The 27,479-nt window shown below is 42.0% G+C and overlaps 1 protein-coding gene across 3 annotated transcripts; it reads left to right on the plus strand.

Moving 5' to 3' along the window:
* ppp3cca (protein phosphatase 3, catalytic subunit, gamma isozyme, a) lies at positions 1-27,333 on the plus strand. 3 transcript variants are annotated; one of them, XM_084359197.1, is made up of 14 exons: positions 1-799; positions 5,584-5,781; positions 7,251-7,375; positions 12,901-13,012; positions 15,642-15,787; positions 15,907-16,046; positions 17,329-17,406; positions 17,505-17,599; positions 17,700-17,825; positions 18,901-18,978; positions 19,217-19,301; positions 20,196-20,293; positions 22,439-22,465; positions 24,685-27,333. In XM_084359197.1, exons 1-14 carry the CDS (start codon positions 733-735, stop codon positions 24,843-24,845), a joined length of 1,536 nt encoding a protein of 511 aa, XP_084215323.1. In that variant the 5' UTR covers positions 1-732; the 3' UTR covers positions 24,846-27,333. The 3 variants fall into 3 exon arrangements, with proteins under 3 accessions (XP_084215323.1, XP_084215324.1, XP_084215325.1); XM_084359198.1 differs by having other exon boundaries at positions 24,694-27,333; XM_084359199.1 differs by lacking the exon at positions 22,439-22,465.
* Positions 27,334-27,479: the final 146 nt, after the last annotated feature.

Consider the following 27,479-nt stretch of genomic DNA (forward strand, 5'->3'; position numbering starts at 1 on the left):
CCACCATGTTGTAGGAAATCCACCGCTGCTCCTCACTCACTGTCAGATTACAGTCTAATCCGTGGAGGAAGACACACTGCGAAGACGCTGTCCGCACCTTTGGAGGGACCTGTCGCTGTTTGACAAAATACCAAAACAAACGCGACTTTACGCGCTGCTGTCATTTTTCTTCTTCTCCTACAACAGACGATGAGTCTCCCGTCGCTGTCTTCGCCTGTCCGCCGACCTGCCGACACGTTAAGATGTTAGCTGGCTAACTAGCTGAAAAAGAGTAACTAAATCGGATTAGCTGCTAACGGCAGCCTCTCCCTCTAGGTGACATCCAGCTTGTGCTTTTGCTGTACTTGACAACTATTTCACAGCAAATCCTTTTTTTTGTTTTCGTTTTTTTTTTTAATGTGTATTACAATTTATTTGTGTCAACATTACTACTTTGTGCTTTAATCACCCCGCTTGAATACATGTTTGCTGCGAGCTAGCTAGGTTATTAGCCAGGCGAACCACAACAAGAGCCAGTTAGAGCTCCTCCGCCAGCTAACTAATCTTTACTGTTTGTTGGGGGAGAGGAAACATTAAATTAGCGCCTCCGACCATCAAGCTGAAGTCGAGACGGAGCTGACGGCCGCGCTGATGTGCTAGCTTGTCTCCGGGCTAGCTGGCAGGCAGGAGAGCTTGAACAGGGCTTCTTATTCCCACCCCCCCAAATTAGCCTTCGGACCCTTTTGAGCGAAGATGTCAGGAAAGGATAAAGACAAAGACAAACAGGAGAAACAGTCCACGACGGAGCGGCTGGTGAAAGGTGAGTGTCAGTTTTCATATGCAGACGTTATAAATGATGAGACTGGCAGCTAACGCATGAATTGGAAAAAACCACCTGTAGCTTTTGGGGGGTAACTTTGTCTGGATGAAAAGGCTGAAATATAGTGTTGTTACAGCCAGTGATGATGTAGTGTTATGAGACAGAAGTTTTATGAATATTACTCAGATGTTGGGATATAAAAGTCGAATTAAATGAATATATTCACTAAATAAAAATTCAGATATATCATAGTTTATCATGTCTTTTGTATATACCACTATATTCACATCCATATCGCTGTCTAAGTCCTTCCTTTTGACAAGGAGATGCTCAGATATCTGTGGCTCGGGGTGAGCCGGGGCATCTTTTTTATGACTTCATTGGATTGAACTTCTAAAAAGTCTCTGGAGTTTCCCCTTTGGCGTGTGTTATTTACCATCGCATAGCAGGAAGTCCTATATCGGTGCCCGACCTCCTTGACATTTAGGATGGATGAAGTCTTAATTCACAAGGCTGTCACTCACTCACTCATGAGAGTACCCAAGGTCTGCTCAGACAAGATGGATTCCTCCACGCTGAGGTTGTCGTGGCTTTGTCGGACAGGCAGGACGCCGTGTGTTGTGTCTGCCCCAAGACAAGACGGGACAGCCCAGAGCCAAGTGTGAGGTAGCGCCAAAGACAAGAGAGAGAGGGGGGGGGGGGAAAAACCCAACCCCACCCCTGCCACCATCGCCACTACTCCTTAATGCCAACGCAGCCCACATCCCTGTCTGTCTGCAAGGGCGCTGGGAGAGTGTCCTGCCAGGGGACTGGAATGCTGATGTGTGAGCCAGTAGGGAAGAGGGTGAGTTAATTGTGGAAAGAATCTCCCCAGTGATGTTCCCAACATGGCCAGCCACATGGTGGAGAGAGAGAATGGGAACATGACGGGCGTGGAAGAGGGAGAAGAGGAGGTGTAGACCGGGGTAAAGACAGAAACTGAGTGGGACCCCAAAACTGATCAGAAAGACACCAGACATCAGCATATTTTGTAAAATGTTGTTTCCAGTGTAACCGGTGGCTGTAAGAGGGCTTAACTGGTAGACTACATAAGACTAAAGCTCTGCTCTGCTTGTGTAAGTCAACAGTTAAGCTTATTCGCTGCTGAGTATTGTACCTGACCTAGTAGCTCAATCACTGGGTCATTTGATCTGATGTTCTCTCCCTGGGTGGTGTGTGAACACGCTGTAGACTAACAGTCGTGTGATGCCACCTGTACTTACTGAAGACTGGGGCTCGGCTCTGTTTTCTTTTTTAAAAATCTCACTGCTCGGTGTGACAAAGATTCACGTCAAGTTTGATGCAAATCGAACCGGATTGTTTCTGTGCGTTAACCCGATCGTCACTGCGTCTGAAATAAAATCAAAGAGCTTATAAGACATATAGCATGTAAAGAGAATAAACACAGGGCCTGGCTGTTTGGCTTGGCGAGGGGGTAATGCATTCACTGATAATTAGAGCAATCTGAAGTGGACTTCATGATTCATCCAGCCACAGTCCGCTCCATTCATCTCTACCCAGCCGCATCTTTGTAATTCAATCCTCCTCCATTGTGTGGATTTTGAAACAATAACGAACATGTTCTAGACCCCGGCTCGTCTCACTGTCCAAAACATTATCCTCGCTGGGCAGGACGGCAGATAGTCGCGTCTTTGTTTCTTGAGTCGTTTGTTGTCATGCCAGACAGTGTGTGGGTGTTGATGCAGTGCAGCAGTGGCCCTGACGTGTGTGTGCGTGTGTGTGTGTTGGTGTGTGTGTGTGTGTGTGTGTGTGTGTGTGGTTTTGAAGAGTTCATCAAACATTAATGCTAATTAGGCCAGGCAGTCTCTAATAAGAAGCCAGAGTCAGGGGCGGTGGCAGCTTATTATTTTTAACCAAACATTTTTCTTCGTGCTGGAAAATATAGTTTCTCACGTCACTTTGTCTGCGCCGTTGTTTTCTTTCAGCACACAGCGCTATAGTGTGTTTGGACTGAGTGATGCTGTTTACTGGCAGCCAGAGATTCATTAGTATCTGTGTTTGAACAGACCGGTCCAGCCTTGATTGTACAGGCAAACCAACCCAGAATTTATTATTATTGTTGTTATTATTATTGGAGGGCAGAGGGATCGTTCCCATTGAGTTGGAAGGAGTGTTCGGTTCTTTGGCGCAGAGATCAGCTATTATTGTCCGGCCCGGGGTAATTACTGCCAGCCTCCAGGCAAATGCTCGTAAATTTGGTGAGCGTGGCCGTTGCCTGAAATGTTTCGTGGTCTGGTTATCTCCTGCCCATTATGTATCCCATTCTGTGTCATCGTGTTTTCACAGAGTCTGCTTTTGTTCGTACCGGAGAGCCTTCCTTCAGTGTGACAAGGCTTTTAAGTAAACAGCCCCTGAATCTGGAAGCTCTTGCTAATAGAGGCTTTACCTAATCTGTTCTTAAGGCTCGTACCTCAGCTTACAGCTCTCTCCGCGGCCGTGCCTCATAGGCCTGGGAGCACTTACTGTTTATTTATACCACACTGGTCAACGCATGACAGCTTGTCCTCGGCATAGGCTAGCCAACTTGGAGCTGTGCTGTAGCCTTTTCATTGCAGGCCAGGCTGTAGTCTGTGGCCTAACTAACGTCAGCTACCTGCGCCGAGTCAAACACCACCTGCAGACCCACATTCACTGCCTTTGCTTTGTTGCACCTGCAGTACATTTAACAGGGTGTATTAATATATGTCTTTTTTAAAAGCCTTACACACATCAGTGGGTCAGCTTCTAAACTGTAAAACGTTCCTCCAGTCCAGACTGAGACACAGTCCTTGGTGAGAAATACTTCAGGCTACCCCTGCACTGCATCACTGATTAGCAAATGCACCCACACTAAAAACTCATTAACGCTTTTTTTTCATACTGCACTTTGATTCGCTCTGTGTGGGTGTGACAACATTCTCAGAATGCCTCTCTCTCCTTCCTCTTCTTGTTCATTGCCACTGGCACAGCTTATCACATAAGTGGTGCTGATTTCAAACAGGCTGATATTGGTATTTATGTCACATTTGATGGCACAGGGTGTCCTGTGGTCTGACCTGTGGATGGATGTGATGATATCAGGAATCCAGGATGAACTGCGGCAAAGGTTTCCTGTGGTTTTTATGCTCATTTCTTCTAAGCTGTATGAGCTATTTTGGCACTTGTCTATGTAATGTCTCTGCTTGCTTCAAAGACAGTGCTGAAAAACCTACCTGGCTAGCTTTACACCAGACTTAATTGGTGCCATAATGCCTTTGGTGTGTGCTTGGCCTGTTATTAGGCATACCAGCTGTAATCCCTTTTACCTCACAAGCCTTGTGAGTGAGAAGGCTTGGATCCAACTCTGCTATTGTTTTGAACAAGTGCAGCTTAGTTGGCAACTATCTGCTCCGGCCGGGAGATTTATGAAGTGGTGAGGCTGTTGCCAGTGTTACAGTACTGATCCACACAGAGTTGTATTTTAGCTTTTTTAATAGCTGTAGTTACACCACTTTTCATACATTAACATGAGAGCATGGCCGATATATTGGTAGATATTGACCTATTACAGATTTATCGTCATCCTCCTGATATGCACCAATATACAAATAAATTTAAGAGATTATAATGAAGAAAAAGTGCATCCTCCATCTACATCCTGCCTCTGTAACACATTTTGTCACAAGTGTTTGATTTAAGGATTATATGGGTGTATATATATCTGAAGTTTTTACTTCCTAGTGTCGGCATCAGTTCCAAAAATATCAGCTGGGCTCTAATTAACACCTAATATAATTCACTGCATTGATGTTTCATTATGGAGAACTGGATTCATTTGTAATCTCCTAAGTCATTAGAGAAAACTTCCTATTAGAGCAGCAACAATTAGTTGATTAATCGTTTAGTCAATCGAAAGAATATTAGTTGGTAACTATTTTGATAATCAAATTAATTTTTCAAGCATAAATTTCAAACGTTTGCTGGTTTCAGCTACTTAAATATAAGGATGTGCTCCATTTTTGCCGTTTATGATAGTAAATGAAGAGTCTTTGGTTTTTGGACTGTTGGCTTGACAAAAGAAGCTATTTGAAAGCCTCACTTTGACATTTTATCGGCTAAATATTAATCATGAAAATGATTGGCGGATTAATCAATACTGAAGATGATCATGAGTTGCAGCCCTTCTGTCTATATCTACTGTCTGACTGCTGGATCCTCTATTCGACAGTGAGACATTTTGCAGTTTTTTGATGTTGCACACTGACTGTTTTGATCATGAAGCTCTCAGGTCTCAGCCTCGAAAGCATTGACCTTTTGTTATGACAGTAAAAGGATTGTGTAGGTGGTGTGGAGCTGATTGCTGACAGAGGGTGGTTCAGGTGAGGTGCAGGGCTTCTTGCCGTCTGTCTTACACAGCTCTCGATTGCATGCCATTATCATGTAGGTGTGAACGCGTCCCTCCTCCTGCGCCAATAACTTCAGCTTGTCTCAGTCGATGCTAATGTCACCTCTCTTGATTACAGTTTAGGCAAATGCAGTGTGAGCTTTAGGACATTTCTGCTGCTCCATGTTTCTTTCAGGGGTCATATCTTCTTCTTGCAACTGAAAATGCATGTTTTTCTGCTACAGATGCACTTTGTCTTATTGTCTCTTGCATACAGTTTCAATTTTGACAAGCTATTTACAAACTAAACCCCTGTTAAATCTAAAAAAAAAAATCACTCATACTCATCTAATACATGATGTTGCTTGTTTTCCTTCGACAGCTGTGCCATATCCTCCACAACATAAACTGACTGTGAAAGAGCTCTTTGAAGATGGCAAGCCCAACGCCGAGCTGCTCCGCAACCACCTCGTCAAAGAGGGCAGGGTGGAAGAGGACGTGGCTCTGAGGATCATCAATGATGGGGCCAACATCCTCCGCCAAGAGAAGTGCATGCTGGAAGTGGAGGCGCCTATAACAGGTAGGCTGCTCACTGAGAGCCCAGAGGGGACTTTATGATGTTTTAGGCCGGCTTGGACATCTCATTAATTTCCACTGTGGGTTTGCAGGTTGACATAGTAGCAAAGAGAGAGACTATATCCCTGCAGGTACGAGCTGGGCTGTTCTGTAGATGATCCTGACCTGTGACCAAAACATAAATGTCTGCATGAGATCTCAGGTGGTACCCTGTTTAAGTAGTTTGATAGAGTAGCAGTCGAATGCAGATGACATGAGTCATTCCAAGGAAGCGTAGATAGTGTTGTGAACAAAGAGTAAACACAGGACCAGCCCAGGTATTATTCCATTGCAGCACTGTTTCTGTATGCCGGCAGCTGGTGTATACCCAATACTGCGCCAGATCCGAGGGCCTTACAAGCTGTCAGAGTCAACTCTGTCATCAGTCAGCTTTCAAAAAATATCTGCTTCCTCTTGGCCGACCTTTGCACGGCCCAAATTCAGCACCCTCGGATCCAACCAGCTCTTAAGAAAGCATTTTTTTCTAAATGACGCATAACTCACTGAGCTCCTGCATGTCTGTTACTTTTCAGTTTCCTTCAACATATCAGTAGTCATTAAGCACAATGTAGCTAGCATGGACCTCTTTGGTGTCTGTAGTTTGAGAACATGCCACCATCATCTCTCTCTGCTGTTGTCTTCTGAAATACAGCTTCTATTTCTTATTTTTTGTAGGTCTTAACCCTGGTAGTACCTTTTTAGCTGGCAGATTCTAGTAAGCAGAGATAAAATCAGGATGCTAATCGTCTTGAACTTCACAAAAGCACATACTGTATGTGACTGACCACATACTAAAGTAATTACCATGCATGTTTAGCCTGTAATGTTAACATAAATTGTTAATAGAAGAAATCAATAATCAATTCAATTGCACCAAAAGTCCCCCCTCTTCCACCACGATTAAATGACCTAAAAACTGGTACTGTCACTATTATTCCTGCTGCCAGTGTCAGTATGTTACTGACATGAACCATCAACAAAAGTAAACACATGTTAATATATAAGTTTCATAGTATACTGTGGTTTGAAAATTGATGAACGCACATTTACTAATGTACAGTATAAAATCCTACTGCGTTAATGTTAAGATTTCAAGTTTATATGAAGTTTCATGTCTGTTGGGACGTAACGTTGTGTGAAATTCTTATAAATCATTTTATTAACCAAAGAAAACATGTTTTTATTCCTAAAAGGGTCATTGTAATTTTATGTGATTTTATGGTTTTATGAAAAATCCTGATTTGAGAAGAAAAATATTATTTGTCCAACAAAAAGCTTGTTAATGTACAGAACGCTTTGAAGACGCTAGTTCAATAAATACAGAGGCGTCTTTTTCTTTTTTTTGCAAGAAAGAGCAACATCTTGTACATCCAGACTATCAAACAATGTTTTGATACATGAGCAATTAACCGCACCGTGTTTGTCTCTTGGCAGTATGTGGAGATGTACACGGCCAATTCTTTGACCTTATGAAGTTGTTTGAAGTCGGGGGATCACCCAGCAACACACGCTATCTCTTCCTCGGTGACTACGTAGATCGAGGATACTTCAGTATTGAGGTGAGTTGTTGTTTCTCCACAGTTTATTCATTTGTAATTATTTATTTTACAGGTAAATAAAAAAAAATAAAAAAAACTTGGCTTGAAGTGTGAAGATGGCAGCAAGCATTTTTGCATTTTGTTGTCAGTGAATATATTACACAGTAACACAAATACAAACTAGGTGTTAATGCTTGGTTTACAGATAATTTTGAAGTATGTGTTGAACGAGAATCCAGTAAACTCTTCAGTCACAATTTTGCTTTTTTCACATGATAAAGTGACAGAAAACTCTATTCATGCTGTTATTTGTTGGGCGAGCTGTGTTATAAGGATGCAACAATGCACAATATTTCATTTTATAAATATTTATTTTTATTAAATGCAGATTTTCCATTTCTTATGTTTATAAAAATAAGTGTCACTCCTTCCCACTGTCAGTGTGTTTAAATGTTGGTCAAAAATCAAGATAAATTGTGAATATTGTGCACCGAACAGTGTGATATGTTTCAGTGTATCGGTGTGTGATGGGTTGATATGATGCCTTCAGGTGTCTTAGCTCCTGGTTTAAACGGTTCCTCGTTCATAGAGTCTGATCACAATGTGACCTGAGCTCTTGGTGTGTTGTTGGCTTCTGATACTCGTTGCTTGTGTCCCAGTGTAGTGTGTGTTCAATTCAGAATAAAAGCAGTTGTAATAAAGGGAAACCTAAACTTCAAGTCAGCCTGACTCCTCACACTTACGAGTGCAGTGCTGCACTTATCTTACTGCAGCGCTTCTTGACCAAATGGGATTCTGCTGTCTGAAATTCCTTTTCAATGACAACTTCAAAGGGCACAGTTCATACACGCTTATTAGAACGGTTAAAAATAAGAGAGCGTTGAAACTGAGAGCTGCAGACTGGTTGAACAAAGTGAAACTGCAGAAGCCTTAATGAGAGCCGGAGGGTGGCAGCTGTAGTAAGAATTGATTCATGGCAGCTTCATGGGTGAAAAAGGAAGGTTTCCAAACGTCCACACAAAAAAACTACTGCTGTGTCATCCTAAGTATAGTAATAAATATCTTCTGTAAGTTGTTGACCTGAGGTAACTGTGTCAGCATCTATGCTGAGAACACATTGTTGGTTATTGTGCCAGAAGATAGACAGTAGTCTCACATCTAGATTAGTTAAACTGATAGGTTAATCTGTGGGAGTAGTGTGAACCTCAAGAAAGACTTTCATTTCCTCTTTATCACAGTAATATCTGTCAGTAATGACTCAGCATCAGTATTCTTTAGTAACACATATCGTAAGTACTTCTCAGTCGGAGCATGAGGCTTTGTGGTGTACAGCACAGTGCAGGACGGGTTTGTCTTTTTAAAGGACAACTCCACTGATTTTATTCATACACGTCTGTTAACAGGCCTTTAGGAGAGCGACTGCATATGAAAAAAATGTTGTATAAAGTGTTTCGTGGCTCCAGAGGGAGCTGTGTGAAATCTTACAGATTAGTGTAATACACCCGAATCTCTGACCAAACAAATCAGGTTGCATTGTGGGTAATTTCTGCACCAGGTTTTGACTAGAGACACTTTTTACACTGGTTTCACTAGTGTGCCTAACTCTTTATTTTAGGTGCACCCAATAGTACATTTTAACTACGGCTTTACCATGTGGTGTTGTGCGACCAATGACGATGTTTATTTGTACTTGACAGATTTTTGATGTCAGCGTTGTTTAGTTGATTATTCATGAATTTTTTACAAAGTATTTTTCAGAGGGATGGTGTGGAGAGGGCTGGATGTAAGAGTGAACAAGGCAGTATGCTCAAACTTCGACCACCCCGTAGGGGATTTTGATGGGTGCTGGGTCGTACACAGAGGCGGGTTGAAATGTCACAGATGAAAGGAGCAGACTGAAACAGCATAGGGAATGATAGGATGAGGCCAGTTTTAGGGTCCGTGTCCACTAAAGACCTCAACAACTGCCACTGGGGTTATTTCCCCCGTCTGTTTCTATAGAAGAAACACTTGAACTCTCCGCAGAGGTTACTGCAGTAACCTGCACCTCTTCTCTGCTTGAAAAACAGTTCAACTTGACTGAGCCACAGCGCTTATCAGTGTCACTCCAGAGCTCCTTTACTCACTGCTGTTGAAGCACGGGTGTGATCAGAGAGGAGTGTCTGGAGTGCACATACTGCTGTCAACACTGTGTCATGTTATGGATGTGTATACAGCAAACACACACACACACACACACACACCGCTGCAGTGTGCACATACACAACCCAAACACTTTTATTAAAGCAGAAAATATCATTTTATTAAATTGTTTAACACATATTAAGTCTTAGGCTAAAATGACAATGATGAAAAATATAATCTTTGTGACTTCAGGTCACACATTTGCCTTTTTAATCTCTCACTCAAGACAAACATGTTTATGATGTTAGGAAGAATAAAGAAACCAAAAAATATTCACATTTAAGAAGCTGGAATCGGAGAACCTAAATATAATTTTTTTTGTGTGTGTGTGAGGAATGTATGCGTAAATCTCTCTGCACACGAGAGGAAGCAGTTGGCCTGATTTGCTGATGTAAAGTCACCAGAAAACAAACCAGTTGAGCCTAAAAGCCTCAGATTCCTGCTATTTTTACTCTCACTAACGGGGCTGAAAAATTCTCTGCATTTTAAAGGAAGGCCACGGAGCTCCCCTCAGTAACACATAAGACGAGACATAGGAAAATGGATATCAGGATGTGGTTGCCTTGGTAACATAAAGACTCACTGGTAGCCTCTTGAAGGAGCGTATTACCTTTGCAGGACAGCAATTTGCCAAAGTCTAAATTCAGTCCATGTGAGCAATCCATTTCATTCTCTAAGCTCTTCTTTATCTACTTAGTAAATTCTCTTTGATCCAAGAGAGTATGTCTGTGGACTAACGCTCCTAGCCACAGCCTCGGCCCCATACACACCAGGCAAGAGTGTGTACATCCATCTGTGTGTGTGTGTGTGTGTGTGTGTGTGTGTGTGTGTGTGTGTGTCTGGCTCTGAGGTGAAGGTAGCCAGCGCTCATGTCTGCCACACAAAGCTTTGTGCCATTTCCTTTGTGTCGGAGCCTGGAGAGGAGGTGGCACACAGAGTGGCCGGCTCAAAGAGAGCAGAGGGCTCTCATTAAAACCCATGTCAGCTCTTCTAGTCACTCCGAGCCATGTCTCTTTCTCCGCCTCCGCACATGAGAGATCAAGTCACACCGACAGCTCCCCTCTATGCATTTACCTACACTCCACAGTTCACTTTTCCTCCTGACAGTGGGAGTGAATATCAGAAGGGAGTCCTGGCTCCCCCGTTCTTTCTTTTTTTATAGATTATCAGTAATGTGAACACGCACCTGCTGACTCCAGTTACCTCTGCATCTTGTTCCAGCGACTTAATATCAGGCCATGGTTGGTGCATTTTAAAAGCGTGGGCTGGGGTGGCAGCGAGAGAGAGCATGTTCATTTGGATTGAAAATGCTGATCTGCTTTTGTCTTTTTGGACCTCTAATATGGCGACTGGAAAACTGTTGTGTTGCTCCTCAGATGAGATGCGTTTGTGAAGGACAAACACATCTTCCTGTGGCATGCCAGAGGAAATCACATGGTATTCATTTGGTTCCATCTATTAACTGTTCTGTAAGGCTCTCGCTGCAATATATAAAGCATAAGTGGTGGTTAAGCTAGCTTGCCTTTATCAAGGTCACTGACAGACTGAAACACAGACAAATAAAGCAAAGATGGTGTGTGGGAGGTTTTTTTTTTTTTATTTGAGAAAGGGAATTTAACTGCAGTCTTTTCAAACTAGTGGGATCATTGCAGCTCTTAAGACAACGTGCATGTTCAGCAGAGTTTCTAGCTGAGTCCAGTAACACCTTCGGATAAGTCTCCTGCTCTTTGGTAGTTCTGCTGCAGATGGTCGAGGTCCACGCTGTACTGTACTTTGTGTGCTTAACCACAACACATGAGTCAGTTTTTTCTCCACCTGTCCACATTCTGTCTCTTATGAGCTGCAACAGCCAGTAGACCATTAGACAAACTGGAGATTAATGTGTGATAGAGCTGAATCAATTATTTGATCGATAGGTTGGTCGATTCATCGTCATCGATCATTTCAGTCGCTTTTTCATGCAAAAAACCAGTCGCTCTCTGGTTTTGGTTTCTTTAAAGGGCCGCTGTGTAGTTTTGGAGACGAAATTAAAACTCAGAATTTTGATATTTATAATATTAATGAGGTAATAATACAAACCTTTTTCCATTAGTGAATAAACAAGCTGTTCTCAGAGGAAAATAAGGTCCCAGAACACTGTTTGAAGCTAGAAAGGTGGCAGGGTCCGCCACATATAAACAAAGTAAAACAGTATAAATTGTGTTGTCCTTTTAAGGTCAGTTTGTTTATTCAGTCAGTCCATGAAGATCTCTCTCTTCTGATTTACATTTCTTCCCCAAAACTACGAAGTGCACATTTAATGTGAGTATTCGCTGCTTTTCTCAGTTTTACATCATTGTAAACTGAATATCTTTGAGTTTTGGACTGTTGGTTGGACAAAACAAGACATGTAATGGCCCATTGTGTAGGATTGAGGGTGATTTAGGGGAAGAAATGTCGTATAATATTCACAATAATGTTTTCATTAGTGTTTGAAGAATTGTTGCATTTTCATTACCTTTAAAATTAGCCTTTTATATCTACATGTTAATACAGTTGGCCAGAAACGACAAACCGAACACGGACCTTAGAGTAGAGATGCACTCACAGATCGGCCTGAGACGGGTTGATTGGCCATGACCAGTGAGCGGCCAATCAGTGTCAGAGATATCAGATTCCTAGCTGGTCAAATGCCACCCGTCACCTCAGTGGGACTCTCAGCCTGAACTGAAAGAAAGAAACTAAATATTTTATGTTGACTACCTAATTAATGTGCACTTGTTTCACGTCAGCTCAGCGTCAGAGTCTTTACTGCATTTTCTAACGCTTTTCTTCTCTCGTCTGCTGCCTGTCTGTGTGTTTCACCTCAGGAGTGTGGTCCACACAGAACGGTTACAAAACATGCTGTGCTTGCTGTCAATTATAGTCCTTCGATAGAAACGACACTGGAATCAGCAGGTCAGACTTTTTAAAAGTCCGAAATTGGAAATCGGCCAAGAAAATTGCAATCAGTGCATCTCTACTTGAGAGAGGGCCTTTAGCGTTGATCGCATTTCTAGTGGCCACCGTAGAGAAGGGTGAGGGATGGAGTGGTCTGCTAGATGCCACTGCATCCTGCACACACATTGGGCTCAGGGACATTTAATGGGCATATTGAGCATTTGTTTTGACATTTTAATAGAATTACATATAAACCAGGAGGTAAATGAGAATCCTATAGATGCTGAGATGCAGGTTTAATGGTAATTATTCTCTGGAAGCTGAATACCAATTATACAAGCACTTTCAGAGCCGGGACTTTCAAGGTCCATGCACAGCTTTGACTTTTCCTACTCCTCCCCTCATCTTACACTCTCTGTCTCTCTCTCACTCTGTCCTCCCAGTGTGTTCTCTACCTCTGGTCGCTCAAGATCAACCACCCCACCACACTCTTCCTCCTGCGTGGGAACCACGAGTGCCGGCACCTCACAGAGTACTTCACCTTCAAACAGGAATGTAAGTGCAGTGCATCTCTCAGCCATATGAAGGCCAGTCTAACGTGCTCCTACGCTCGCTGTACGCACTTGACAGTGGACTGTATCAGTCTGGTTTCAAGTTTCAGACAAAGCCTGGATATAAGGGTCCGGTGTGTCTACGTTTAGTGCAAGTGCAGGGTAATTGATCACTGGTTTCATTTCTACTCACACACAAGGCTCAAGAGAGGTATTAAAAAAACTACATAATTTAGAGAAACATTAAGAAGAAGTGTGTGTGAGGTGACAGACTCCCGTTTCATGCAAGGACTAACCTCCCTTAAGTAGGACATGTTTGTCAGAAAGTGTCTGTGGGATCAGGAAGTCCTGTCACAAGATGTGGCAGTTCATCAGCGTTACACACTCTGCGGAGGAGACGAAGCCTTTTCCTTTTCATGTTGCAGACGATGAACTGCTGGAGCATGGAGAGCAGCCAGGCATGCTGCTGATGCTTTTCAGACAGTTACACACACACACACACGTACACACACACACACACACACACACACACACACAATGATTTTCAGTCTGTGACAGTTAAGTATGTGAATATGTGTGTTTGTGTGTGTGTGTGTGTGTGTGTGTGTGTGTGTGAAGCAGGTGTGGAGGCATTAGTAAAGACACTTTGGCAGACAGAGAAGAAAACCTCGCCAGCTGCAAATAGATTTCCCTCACTGCATCTCCCCCCACTTCCACCCACATACCACCTCAGCTACACACACACAAACAAAAAGTGTGTCATTACACACTGCCACCTTTCAGCGGTTTAGAGGGTGGTGGTTGGGGGTGGGGTGTTACATTACCGAATTAAATCTGAAAGCAGTCACGATTATGTGTGTAAACGAAATGAGCAGAAGGAAGGAAAAAACCATCTCTTCTGAGATGAATTATGGTCTTCACTTGTTTGTGGGGCTTCCCTGTCAGTTGGCTGTTGGATAAATCACTTTTTATGTTTATACACTGCAGCAAAATAACACGATTTAAGAAAAGAGACTACAAACCTATTGACTGAATGTGTTCTGCTTAATGATATTGTGTCTAATCATTTCAGCACTGTGGTCATTTTGGATCATTGGATAGATTAGATATTGTTCTGACGAGAGAGAAATGTAATCACTGCTCCTCTAACCTCGACCTGTCTCAGCACAGGTGTTACCTCAATGTGGTTTGAGAGCAAAAAGTCCCAGTCAGTGTCACCTCACTCTAAACAATATTGGTTACGACCATTTCATCGTTGGTCTACAGTGTTGTATTAAAACAGATTTCATTCATACGATGGTTAAAGTCATCAAGATGCTAAGAGGCTGTCCTGATTTTATTATGTTTCAGTTTTTATGTGTTTAGCAAAGATTTAACCATGTTAATTCGTTAGCCTCATATCCAAGTCCAGCTCACATTAATTATTGTGATTATATATTTAGGAACTATTGTCACTTACTGCAGCGAAGGACCCAAAATAAGTTTGGATACAAAAACAGTTTGTGCCAAATGGTCCCCACTGATTTTACTTCATACTGTCCTACAGTATAATCACGAAAAAGCTATTAAATTATACTGTATGTGGTATTGAATGGGTCTTAAAACGCCTGCAGAGACCTTGTTTAAGTCACATTGAGTTTGCTTTGAAACATAAAACACACTTTCATATTTAAAACCTAAAATCTAGTCACCTAAGTTGCAAGTTTTTCTTAAAACAGTCATACAGACACAAAGTCAAATGATACGACAGTGAACATCTCAACAACGATAACAACAGATCCCATCACCTTTCACACCTACTACCTCACTTTGTCAAGAAAAGAAACAACTAAATGCAACCGAAGACGATGGTAAAACCAAAAACAAGGGAACTGATATTCATGGTAAAAGACAATTGAATTAGATTAAATAAAGGGGGAAGTAATGGGTCAGTAGTCAGTAGTCAGTCTCGACGACAGACTCTACATGACCTGAACGCAGCTCCCACTTTGCGCTCGAGCCCCGTCTTGTTCACCACCCACACTGTCCTGTCCTGGCTGTGTTCTGGCTGCTCCTGCCCTATAAGGACTCGACTTCCTGCTGGCCTAATCTGACCTGCAGCGTTGTGCAAGTGACAGTGCAGAAACTGCCTGGAAACAATCATCAGTCCTTCTGTTGGCAGAGGAGCTGCTGCTTCTCCACCTCTGATAAATCTCAGTAAAATAATATAAATACAACACAATTTTGGCCGTTTTTGGTTGAGGTTTACAGACGATTACCTCCAACAAGGAGGTTGTGTTGTCGTCTGTTTGTTTGTTTGTTTGTTTGTTGGTTGGTTTGTCAGCAGGATTACACACAAAAACACTGAATGGATTTCCATGAATCTTGAACGGAGGCTGGGTCTCGGCCCAGAATAGACCCCATTAATTTACGGATTAAAAGCCATATCCAGGAATTTCTTCACACTTTCTTTAACATTGTAAGACGGGGCATTTATCCACATTTTGGTTAATTTCTCAGGGAATAATTCATCAATCCTAATGAATAAAAAGGTGTATTTAGGTGGTAATGACTCAGTGTCATTCCTGGTTTTTACGTGGGATGAGCTACAAACATTAACCACATGGTGTGTTGTCGTCATGTGTTTGCTGCAGGTAAAATAAAGTACTCTGAGCGGGTGTATGACGCCTGTATGGAGGCCTTTGACTGCCTTCCCCTTGCTGCCCTGCTCAACCAGCAGTTCCTGTGTGTACACGGCGGACTCTCCCCAGAAATTAACTGCCTAGACGACATAAGGAAAGTAAGTGATACTCTACGAGATGTTACAGTCCATTTGTGTTCATAACAGCACTTTGCTGCATGTAAGAAAAACCGAATATTATCTTGACTTAATGTGTTTCTGTGTCTTGTGCTCAACAGTTAGACAGGTTTAAAGAGCCTCCAGCATTTGGGCCAATGTGTGACCTGATTTGGGCCGACCCTGGTGAAGACTATGGCAGCGAAAAGACATCTGAACACTTCAACCATAACTCCGTCAGAGGCTGCTCTTACTTTTTCAGGTATTTGATGAAATCGCTGCCTTCATCACTCCTGCTGCAGCTCTACAGGTGTACTAATGCCAAACTCTCAGAACAGGAGATGAGAATACAGGACTTTATTATAATATAAACACTTAATTTTATCAGATTGTGGACTGATTTTTGTCAGCCAGTCTCAAACAAAGACAAAAGTAAATGAGAAATGATAATACAATAGAAAATGGGCTGCATCACACAGGTCGGAGGATGTAGCATCACTTTTTTGTAGGTCAAACATATTGAGGCCCTCTCAAAACAGGTTAACGGATAAAAACAGCTGGTTCAAAATAGGTTAACACATTAACTTTTATAAAATAGGTTAAGGGATGCAAACAGCTTAATCAGAATATGTTCAATGAAAAGAAATAATCAAGAAGCACACTTAGCATCTTAATTATGGAGGAAAAAATGTATCTACCATTTTACAGAGCGTGTCATTACATCGTCACGTGATGCATTTAATAATGAAGACATGTCCACACCTCAAGTGCACACAGTATTTGAATAAGACTAATACTTGCATTTATAAACCATTTGCAGTTATTTTCAATGCATCATTTGGCCTCCTGGAAGTCGCGTTAAAGCTTGTGATGCTCCAGTTACTTCATGTTGATGATAGTCGGTTACTTTTTAATGTACAACGCTACAGACGTTTCCCCACAACTGATTTACCAATTAGACAAGTTTTAATGATAGTACCACGTATTAAATCACTAGTTAAACTAACTAGTGGTTGGAACCTAGTTACACACAGACTCAGTATGTGATTTTCAGATATGACTTAACTGAATCCTGCCCTGCTCTGAAGTCCACTGAAGTGATAAATATTAGAAAAGCATTCATCTCGGCCTGATGTTGATATATGAAATATTGATTGTCCATTTATTTCTCTTGAGCACTGCTGATGGATTAGCAGGGCAGTGAAAGAAAGAAAGGCAGTTAAAACCCTCAAGTACCCTCATGTAGCTGAGCTCGTCTGCCTTCTTGCCTTCTTGGTGTGCAGCTTCTGGAGAAGCCAGCAGAGCCAATAAATACCAGAGTCCTGGCTCTGAGTCCTCAGCATCTTTAAAGCCCTCGCTCAACAGGCGGCAGGGCACGGCATGTTGAAAATAAATATGAAAGTATTTCCATAGGCAAACAACAGCCAGTGAGATCATGAGTGACCTCATGCTGTTCCTTTTAATGGTTTAAGTTTGAACAAGCTTTGACCTCCGCTCAGTGTTTTAACCGACTCCTCTCTCTCTGCTTTTCTTTCTCGTTGCAGTTACTCAGCAGTGTGTGACTTTTTGGTAAATAATAACTTGCTGTCAGTAATAAGAGCCCATGAAGCACAGGATGCAGGGTAAGTGGGGCGACAATTTCTTTTAATTCTTATCCGAGCAGATGACTTTATCATAATTTAAAATGCCTTTGATGGGTCATTTGTTTGTGGCCTGACAGGTATCGGATGTACAGAAAAAGCCAGACCACAGGCTTCCCTTCATTAATCACAATCTTTTCAGCTCCAAATTACCTAGACGTCTACAACAACAAAGGTTTCTGTCTCTTCTTATCTCACTCTCATTGTTGTATTTCCATTTTTTTCCAGTCCTTGAATCTCTCTCCTCCCATCTCTTTCCCTCTGTCAATCCTTAGCTGCCGTATTAAAATATGAGAACAACGTGATGAACATCAGACAGTTCAACTGCTCACCCCACCCTTACTGGTTGCCCAACTTTATGGATGTCTTCACGTGGTCCTTACCTTTCGTTGGAGAGAAAGGTATGTTTGTGGTTTGATTGGGGAAAATGTGGACAGAAAGTCAGAAATAAACCTTTTACTGCGGTGCTTATGGTTCATTGACTTTGAGGAATATACAGACCCGGACTATAAATTACGCTTTTCATCCAGGTTTCTATCTGCAGCTTTAACTCATACAGAACACAGCTGGTAGACATTTAACAAAAACTGAGAGAGATGAACAACATTACACACTAACATTACAGGACCAGTGTGTAGCATCTAGTGGTGCAGTTGGAGACACACACCTCCTCTCAACCTTCCCTATGCGAAAAACACGTAAAGGCCGTCTCTAAAGCTTCTGGGCTACTGTAGAAACATGGCAGTTCAACATGTTGGACTCTGTGAGAGAGGACCTGCTCCCTCTGCAGATATAAAAGGGTCAGGTGATTATAATGACAACTTTCCATTTCTGCCAGTGGATCCTACTGGTTTTTATAATCGCAGATTGTGTTTCTGCATGTGTGTTGCAATTTAGGGACCTTTTAGCTGAAGGCTCACGGTCTGTAAAGGACTTTGTTTCTGTAGCTGCCTGTTGAATTTCAGGAAATAAAAACAATTTGTATTTGGGGAAAATATCATGGAAATGTATCGTTTTAGACAATCCTGAACGGAAAGTCATTTTCCATCTTAATCGCAAATATTATAACGTTATAGTTCATGGAGGACCAAATAAAAAAATCAGAAGTGAAGTCATGCAGTTTCACAAAAACTGACCTAAAACATGGGTTTGATGCCAGGCACGGGACGATATAGAAATTTAATGTCATGATTATCTGAGCCAGAATAATTGTAATTCACAATATTATCCCGATAATCCTCAGACCATGCTTAAATCTCTGTTCTCAGAGGAAAATAAGGTCCCAGAACACCAAGCTAGAAAGGTGGCAGGGTCCGTCGCATATAAACAAAGTAAAACAGTATGAAACTGTGTTTGTTTATTCAGTTTATTAAGTCATGAAAACAAAGAGAGTGAAAGCTCACCACGTTGAACCTATCCTGAGCGTCTTTATCGCGATCCCGTCTCAGGTGTTAATGTGACTTCTCTCCTCCACAGTGACGGAGATGCTAGTGAATGTACTGAACATTTGCTCCGACGATGAGCTGATGTCGGAGGGAGACGACCTGTATGAAGGTAAAAATGTTGTCCTGTTCGATGTGACACAGATTGTCTGACACATACTATTCGCTAATCAGCTCTGTGCCTGTTGTTTCATTAACAATCCTGAGTACAATCGCTGAAGATTTTTATACAGAATGGTGTTTATTTTATGTAAATCCTAAGAAAATCAGTAGCATAGGATGTAAACAGCAGTATTAAGTACTCCGGGTGGTATACTGTATCCTTACGTTACGTTCTGAACATGTTCCAGGTGGAACTTCAGCGATGCGTAAGGAGGTCATCCGGAACAAGATTCGTGCCGTGGGGAAAATGGCCCGAGTCTTCTCAGTGCTCAGGTCTGACCCCGTCATTCATGCTCTCCCTTTTGATGTCCCTCTTCCTTTCTCATGGTAACACTCTACCTTCTGTACGTGTATATATGGATCACAATGAGCTCAGTCAAATTACCAGGGTGAATCACACGGCACCACGGGGCCAGGGAAGATGGCAGGAGCGCCGGTGAAATGAATGGAGTCAGTCGAGTGCACAATGAAGTTGTGTTTGAAAACACAATGTTGTCCTGCTTGGATTAATGAGCTGGCATGAGATTAGTCACGATCCACCTAGACTGTATAATGACATTAGACATTATTCCAGATTAATGCTGCTGCCGCTGCTGCGTTGTCACAAGTGGGTAAGATGTGGAGCGGCCTGTCTTTTACTGACCGGTGCATGTGGGTCAGTGGCTTAAAAGGTATTTCACAAAACAAAACAATTAAAAAAGAGAGATCCAGACAGGATGAATATAATGTCGTCTACATTTTGAAATACATTTTAAAACCTGTGCAGAAGTCTTGTTCTGGACGTAGTAGAGGAGACAAAGGATGGACGAGTATTTTGAAAATCATAAATGTATGTGAACACAGTGTAAGTGACCCGTAGACATATTGCTTCTTCAGCTGCTAAAATTGACACCAGTTGTCACTGACCCACTTACAGAACCAGGACACATGTTAGCTGTTTGGCTGCAGGCGTTTTTCGAGCTGACGGTCTGTCGCTCTATCGAGACAGCGAGTGGGCACAGGTTAATTATCCCACAAGGATTGAACTTATGACCTCCTGGTTTACCGAACAGTCTCTTAAACACCAGGTGTGTGTGTGTGTGCTGCCGCCGCCCTGCTTCCTGAAATGTAATCTGTGTGTGTGTGTGTGTGTGTGTGTGTGTTGTGTGTGTTTTGTTTGCGGACTAGGGAGGAAAGCGAGAATGTGTTAACGCTCAAAGGCCTGACCCCAACTGGAACTCTTCCCGTGGGCGTGTTGTCAGGGGGAAAGCAGACCTTACAGTCCGGTAAGTGTGTTTTAACCCCGTTTCTTTCTTCCCTGCTAGCTGCCATTTATCACAACCTACACCCCCTAGGGAAATTTCCTCACCCCTTCTGACCGAGCGTGTGGGTTTTTTTTTTTTTTATTGCTGTGAGCAAACCTTTTATTTTTTTTTCTTCATAGCAAGAGGTGGTGTCACATGATCTATTGCTCCTCTAGCACATCAATACAGAAAGAACACATAAGATACTAGATAGGTGCAAAAAAATAAATCTCCATTTTAAGCCAAATATAATATCTGTGTATATATAATCTGTGTAATAAAGTTGAATCTTCGTAGCAGCCTGATTTCGACAGATTTCTCCGATCTTCCACCTCCACCGTCTTACCTAGTTGGAGCAAAATGCCCCCAGAAGATCATTTTTAAAAAAAGGGAACTTGCCGAAAGTAGATAAAAGAAATGTTACTTCGAGTGCAGCTACAGTTTTATTTGCTGGAAATGTTCCTGTCATTTTCAATCTATAATCAAGCGGCTAATACTGAGGACAGATTCGATTCAGAAAGAGGCAGAGATCACAGCTTCTGTACTGACAGTATTCTGATATTTCCTAATGTGATGCAGCATTTGTGGATTCTTTATTACTAAAATTCAACCTGTTCAACCAACTGAAGGACATACAGTAATTGTCCAAAGGATGCTTTGCATGGAATAATGATTTTTAAACAATTTTCCGTTTATCGGTATCGGTGATTTTTCTACTTTGGCTCTGATGCGACATCCTCTCACACAATGTCTCGCCCACAACACTATCTGATTGAATGCGTACACCATAAAAGTAGTTTTAGCCCTACACGTATCACAAAATAGTCCTTGAGATACAACCGTCCGAGCTTTGCCTTTTGCCTGAAATGATCACTGGATACTTTAAAGCTACCCTGACTCCAGCTGAGGGAAACTAGCCTCCCTGCCCTGTAGGTCTCTTTCAAGTTTTCTGGATCAATGACAGCACGCCCACCTCAGGAAGCACCGGCTAGACTTTGACTCAAGCCTCCCCCCCACTCGCAGCCGAAAGTTTTCGGGCTCAGCTGAGGGCTGGCTGGTCGGGGGGGTCGGCCTGTCACCTGGAAGTGGCCGCTGACCCTCTGATCTAAAGGTCAGTGCCCGGCCTCGCCTGCCAGAGGACATGCTGGGAGTCACGCTTTGCCACGCTGGAGGCTTACAGCGGCTGCGGAGCAATCGAAGGAGAAACCACATGTTGGTGACCTTTTTAGAGAATGTCATTGTGCATGTCTGCTCCCCGAGCCACTGCTCTCAGATCAGCTGGGCCTCTTTGAACAAAAGGGAGGGCGAGCGATTGTGTATTTTTGTCCGTCTCTCTCTTGACTCCTCTCTTTGTTTCTCGCAGCCCTGCCTGTAGTTTTTAAAACTTTCTTTCAGTCTGTGGATTAAACCCTTTTTCTGAGGACTTAAAAGATTCTTCCTGAAAACAATTAACAATTAATTTCACTTATAATAAATGCACTGCTGAGGAGGGAGAGTGGTTACAGTCTGCCTGCTCTCATTCATCTTTAATACGTAACCAGTTCCCTAAAACTACATTTAGAGATTCTGTTAGATGGTTCAAATATTCTTTAAACCTGCACATCCGTCAAAACATTTGTTTTAAAGGAGAAATATTAATCATGTGAAGTTCACCACTGACTTTTTCTAAATTCTACTCGATTATTAATCTTCTTTTTGGATTGAGGCTGTTTGTATGTGTGTGTAACTAGGTGAGTGTGTGTGAAAAGACAACACTACACTGTACGAGTGTGTCGTCCTGCCTGGTCACCGCTGCGCCCCGGTCTTCTTACACTCTTAGCCAAATCCCCCCTTCAGCTCTCCACACCTAAGTCCTCATGACCCTTTAACACCAACGCCATCTTAAATCTCCAGCAGGCTCCTTCTTTTCTAACCCTCCCGCCCACTAACTGTCGTGTTGTAATACAGCTGCTGTGAATTTTTGCATCTATAATGACTGTGTGCCATGGGTGTTGGCCTATATTCTGCCATCTGTTTATTACACCAGGGTTTACACTTTGATATGACTGTTGTATTTGCTGTCTCTGGCTGCCTTTGATGACTCCCTCTTTCTCCCCCCTCCTCCTTCCTCAACTCCCATTAACATAGCTACGGTTGAGGCAGCTAAAGCAAAAGGTACGCATGGCTGTGTGCCTCAAATCTCATGTCTTTGTTTTGTGTGTGTTGTTCACCCTTTAAACACAGCCACACCCTTAAAAAGTGTACTTTTTCTCTTGGTTTTGTTGATCTTTCAGTCTCCCCACAGTTTTTAATATCATTGAATATTGTATTACTTTATTGGAGGTTGCTCTTGCACCATCAGTGTCTGTTGGATCGCTGTACTAGTAGTTTATAGAGACCTCGTCATTTACAGGGAGGGAGTGGAGTAGTAAATGAATCATAGATAAGATAGAAAAAGATGATCATGACAAAAACAAAGCAAGATTATTCTCACCAACCTTCGACCTGTCAGTTAACATAGATTTACAAAAGTAAAGATATGCTACAAGAGGGCTAGTTATCTTCACAAGGCTATCCTAGCTATCGCCACATTAGCTTTTCTTGAGAGTGAGGCTCCCCACACAGAAGAAAAGCCTGCTAAGACCTGGCTAAAATAAGACAAGGGACATCCCTGCCTGGGATATTTTCAGAAGTTAATCCTGTTACACTATTCGGCTGTTGCAACACGCTCTGCCCCTTCTGGCTGATAGTGGTAATTAGTGGTTAAACAGGCCTCAGCCACGAGAATAATTAGTTTTTATCAGATACATGCATGTAAAAGATTAAGTCTGGGTGGCTTTGGTGCTGAACACATCAACAGAAGGGGGAGAATAACCTCCTAGACAGAGCAAAGAGGAAGTGTGTTCAGGCAGCATAATTTACAGCAGTGGTTCCCAACCTTTTATTGTCAAATACGCCCTCATAGACCCGGTTCATCCTGCTCCAAATGTCTTCATTCCACTCGATTTAAAGGTGCGATATGTAAGAATTGGCATCCTGTTGAATTCAAACTCAAAACGAATCCTGTTATCTAGTTAGCTCAGTTAGCCGTGCAGTTAGCAGCCCAGGCTGAGGGCTCGGGGGTCCCAGGTGAGCGTTGTTGTTGTTAACGCAACTAACACAGGACTTTTGGACCAGGATGGGCCGGGGCTAGCTGGTTAGCATGCTAACTTCAGTAGAAATCTCTGCAACACAACACACATGTGTTAAAACTGTTATTTCTTCACATCCTGTTGATGGATTTATATATTTGAGTGTTTTCAACTAGAATTCTTACATATTGCACCTTTTTTAAAATGGGTATTGTTACAGTATATTTTCATACACTTAAACTGTCTTTACTTTAAACTATTTCAATTACATTTAATTACTTTGAAGGGGAATATTTATAATATTAATGAGGTAATAATACAAATACTCTAATATTTATTCTATTATTTATTTTATAAATGAATAAACAAGCTGTTCTCAGAGGAAAATAAGGTCCCAGAACACCGTTTGAAGCTAGAAAGGTGGCAGGGTCCGCCACATATAAACAAAGTGAAACAGTATAAAGTGTGTTGTCCTTTAAGGTCAATAAGATTTCTTCCCCAAAACTACAGAGTGCTCCTTTAATCCATATCAAACTATTAAAAACAATTTGTCCATTACTTTTATCCGGAGGTGCCACAGTGTACTGATTTTGAAGTCGATCGTGATATTTAAACATTTAATAAATGTCCGCTAAATGTCCAGCGTGGGCAGACGCGGCAATAATATCATGTCATATCATATTTTTCATTTTCCTTGAGCTTCTGCAGTCGTTCCACATCTCTGGTTGGGAACCACTCGCCTACAGTACGGTTCAAACGAGCACAAGTGCTGCGTTGTCACAGATATCTGGTCGTGCAAGAGTACCTACCCTTGAGGACGTAGTATTTATGGCTGTAAATCCACCTATAAACCCTTCACATCATTCTCTGTTTAACTTGTTAACATAAATGACTGAAGAGTATGTTTGAACAGTTCCCTTACGAAGTTTGCTTTTCATTTGCACACGTTTTCTGTCTGGTTTCCTTGGCTGTTTCGGGACGTTTACCGTAAGTCTAACAAAGTGTGAGGTGTTTTAATTGTTGTGTAGCTTGTCCCACTGGTTGTTTGAAAGACTAGGAGTCATTGTTTTAGCTGTGCATGTGTTGTATTCACTGATCGTCTGTACTGTGCTAGGCTGACACTGTGTTTTGTGCAAAAAGAAATGGAACTTGAGACTGACGAGAAAGCTAAAAAAAAAATGCTTTACGGCAAATATCTGAAGCGACAGGAGCAGGGGAGAGAGTTTCAAGCTTCTCATCAGTTTCTCTTATTCCCCCTTTCAGCCATTCAAGGCTTCTCTCCCACGAGGAAGATTCGTAACTTCGAGGAGGCGCGCGGCCTGGACCGGATTAACGAGAGGATGCCGCCTCGCAAAGATGGCCAGCAGCCAGACGGCACCACGATCAACACCAACACTCCCAACAAGAACGGCACTGATGGATAAGCAACAGAAACACGCCACCCTCCCGATCTTCACACAACCCACACACCATCATAGCCCCCAGCCTCTCTCTCTCTCGCTCTCTCTCTCTCTCTCTCTCTCTTTGTCTCTCTCTCCCTCGTCTCCTCGACTGAAGCTGCCTGTCCATCGCCCGCTCACCCACAATCAGGCGGGAGGATATAAAACAAAATGAAGGCCACATCGCTGCGAAGACGCTTCCAGCTGATGGAGGGGAAAAAAAAAAAAGCAAAAACATACGATGTGTTAAATCATGCGCGGAAGATTATTTATTAAAGATTAAAATATATTAGATATATTATGTAATAGCAACCAAAATCATTGAATGAAGACATTTTTTGCAGTTGTTTCAAATGTATCCTGTACATTGAAGTCCTAACTTATACATGTCAAAGTTATAAAACTTTTATAAATCTGAGTTGACGCAGATAGATGAGGCCCTCGTTATCCAGGAGTTTTAGTCACTTGTAAGTTATTATATTTTTTTTTAATTGTTGTTCTCCATGTGTTTGGTAAGGGAACATTTGAAGTTCAGATACTTTGGCCTCGACAGCCTCGTTTGGATCTTTGGATCAGGACATTTTTTAGGCGCTCGAGGTTCTTCGTACAGTGCAGTGTTTGCTTATACATGTGTCTGTTGGAAGATGAGTTGTGTTTATTGAGAGGTGATTTAAAAATAAAAGAAAAAGGGAAGTTAATTATACCAGAACAGTTATTACAAATTACTATTTTATACTTAAAGCTGAAATGTAATGAAGACTTATAGTCTTATTTATACATTTTCCACAAATATTTGATGAATGGATTTTTTGTTCAGTATTTTGTTGTTCACTTCCCGAGTAACAAAAATCTCTTCCTGTATTATTATTACTCGTGAATGAAAACGGTTCAAGTGAAGGATTTAACGCTTTGTGTGCAATGATAGCTGCTGTTCTGTGCCGGTTCTGTTCACTCGATGGCTACTAGGATGTTTTTCTCGCCGCTAAACCAAAAAAAAAAAAAAAAAAGGGATCCACAGTGCAGCATGTCTTATTCTGTCAACGCAAACCAGACTTGTCAATACTCCCACATCCTGGTTGGAAGCACTTCTTCTTCTTCTTCTTCTTCCTCCCAAGCACTGAAGTTAAGCCGACCCCTCCGGGGGCTGACGATGAAGCAGCACGAGAAACAAAAAGGACACGTTTTCTCTCTCGGTTGTCATGTTTTGGGACAAAAGAGGACACATTTGCTTGAAAACGCAGAGGAACTGCCGGCCATACTGTCCTCAAAAAAGAGACTGATTTTCGTTATTGCTTAGGAAGTGTCGGTGTATTTAACAGAATTATGGCAGTTTGATTTGATGTTTTTATTGTCAAACACTAAATAATAATCCAGGCTGTGCTTCTTGGGCTTTCCTATGTTTCTAAAGCTGTATTAGTGTCTCCATCTACTGTTGCTTCTACAGAATGCACGTTTTTTTTTTGTTTTGTTTTGTTTTTTTGGATTGTGATAAAAACCGTGCGTATCAGATAAGGGAAACATTTGACATTCAGTGAAACGACAGCACTTTGACGCTGCTGTACACAGACACAATGGACTGAGTCATTCCCCCTCGGCAGGGATGATACTATAAAAGGTACCGCCGCCACACTAACAGCTGTCTCTCAAGGCCCAACAGTACTGTAATCATCTCAACCATGGCTGACTCATATACACAGTATGTTATTTTTAATGCTGAGATTGCTGGTTTGTTTCTTCTGGTCTCAACACGTCCACTCCTCTTCACAGGCACCCCCCCTCCCAACCCTTTAAGAAACCGCTCTCACTCGGACATACAACCAACAACCAACTGGTGCTTCGACACACCTGACTGTAATTCTTTTGTCTTATCGTCGATGGGGGGAAATAAGCTTTAAGATTTGCTATTTTTCCTTGTAAATACACGCCCCCGCTCCCCTCACCTGTTTTTATTTTTAAAAACGAGGCGTCTGTGCTCATGTGCCATGCCACCTTGGCCACATATGTCTAAGATCTGTATGTGTGCGTGTGTGTGGACGGTGAAACGGAGTCAAGCCAGGAGACTTTCAACCACACATGGTTTAAAGATTAAATGTCAGTAATATTAATCTTCTTAAAAGTTTTCCAAAAAAAAACTATTGTTGTTTGCCGTTTATGTTCAGTAGACTTCTGGGGAAACGTCCTAAATATTATAAGTATTTGGGTTTTACACTCTTAATTGTGATGTTAAACATTTTGTTTTTAAAAAGGTGAGGCTTCATCGGGTGAGCCATACAGTATACTGACCTCCTGTTAGGTCCTATACATATCTCGCAGAATGTAAACAAACTATTGTTCATCAAGAATCCTATAATAGCTGTAACAAAGGGATGAAAAAAAAAGCGTACCGTACTTGTCATGCGAGGCCATGAAATCTTTTACGTAGATGTATCACTTGAAAGAAAAGAATAAAATTCAAATACAGTGTTTTATTTGACTCGTGTTGGATGTTGGCTCTTGTTTTGTTTTCACTTGGACCTTCATTTGGAGGCACACAGTTGATGTGTTGATGGCTTCTCTGACTTTTTCTGAAAATTCAGTCGTTATCTACTCAACCTCAGGCTGATAGAAAGTTTCACACAG

Source organism: Pagrus pagrus (genome assembly GCF_965226575.1).
Source record: "Pagrus pagrus genome assembly, chromosome: 8".
NCBI lineage: Eukaryota > Metazoa > Chordata > Actinopteri > Spariformes > Sparidae > Pagrus > Pagrus pagrus.

Excerpts from the sequence above, each read along its gene's own strand:
- ppp3cca (XM_084359197.1), top strand. The coding sequence starts at position 733 with ATGTCAGGAAAGGATAAAGACAAAGACAAACAGGAGAAACAGTCCACG. Across the intron at positions 17,407-17,504 it reads CATGAAGCACAGGATGCAGG|GTATCGGATGTACAGAAAAA; the intron begins GTAAGTGGGGCG and ends GTGGCCTGACAG. Across the intron at positions 19,302-20,195 it reads CGAGTCTTCTCAGTGCTCAG|GGAGGAAAGCGAGAATGTGT; the intron begins GTCTGACCCCGT and ends TTTGCGGACTAG.